The sequence below is a fragment of the Penaeus monodon genome, chromosome 21 (genome assembly GCF_015228065.2).
Source record: "Penaeus monodon isolate SGIC_2016 chromosome 21, NSTDA_Pmon_1, whole genome shotgun sequence".
Taxonomy (NCBI): Eukaryota; Metazoa; Arthropoda; class Malacostraca; order Decapoda; family Penaeidae; genus Penaeus; species Penaeus monodon.
In genome coordinates this window covers 1,706,584-1,706,954 of record NC_051406.1, presented here as the reverse complement: position 1 = coordinate 1,706,954, position 371 = coordinate 1,706,584, and the positions used below count along the sequence as shown (strand labels likewise).

General features: G+C 41.5%; 1 protein-coding gene across 1 annotated transcript in view; it reads left to right on the top strand.

Moving 5' to 3' along the window:
* LOC119586099 (KH domain-containing, RNA-binding, signal transduction-associated protein 2-like) overlaps window positions 1-371 on the top strand; it is a gene marked incomplete at its 5' end in the record, with an annotated part of 32,425 nt that overhangs the window by 16,074 nt on the left and 15,980 nt on the right. Inside the window, 1 exon segment of the mRNA XM_037934791.1 lies at window positions 260-371. Within this exon segment, the coding sequence (XP_037790719.1) occupies window positions 260-371 (112 nt within the window).

Below are 371 nucleotides of genomic sequence, written 5' to 3'. Positions count from 1 at the left end.
GTACGTGTATGTATGTATGTATACTTTCCTATCCTCCAAGATCTTTCTATACACAAACATGAACACATACCCACCCCTCACCCTCATATATAAATGTAACCCTACCCCACCAATGGGGTTCCACCCTCTATACCTTAAAAAAAAATAGAAGATAAGATAATTATCTTTTCTTTAAAAAAATCACCACAAAGAAAAAAAAATCTCTAAAAACCTCCATTAAAAAAAAATCTCTATATAAAAAACCCACGAACGCCCGCAGGACCGCCTTAGACCTCCTGGGCAAGGCAAGGGACCCAAATGGAGATCCCATTATGCTGGCCACCGTTCCTTCTGGGCCTCTGAATGCTACTCCCGTGAACCCTGTGACTCCG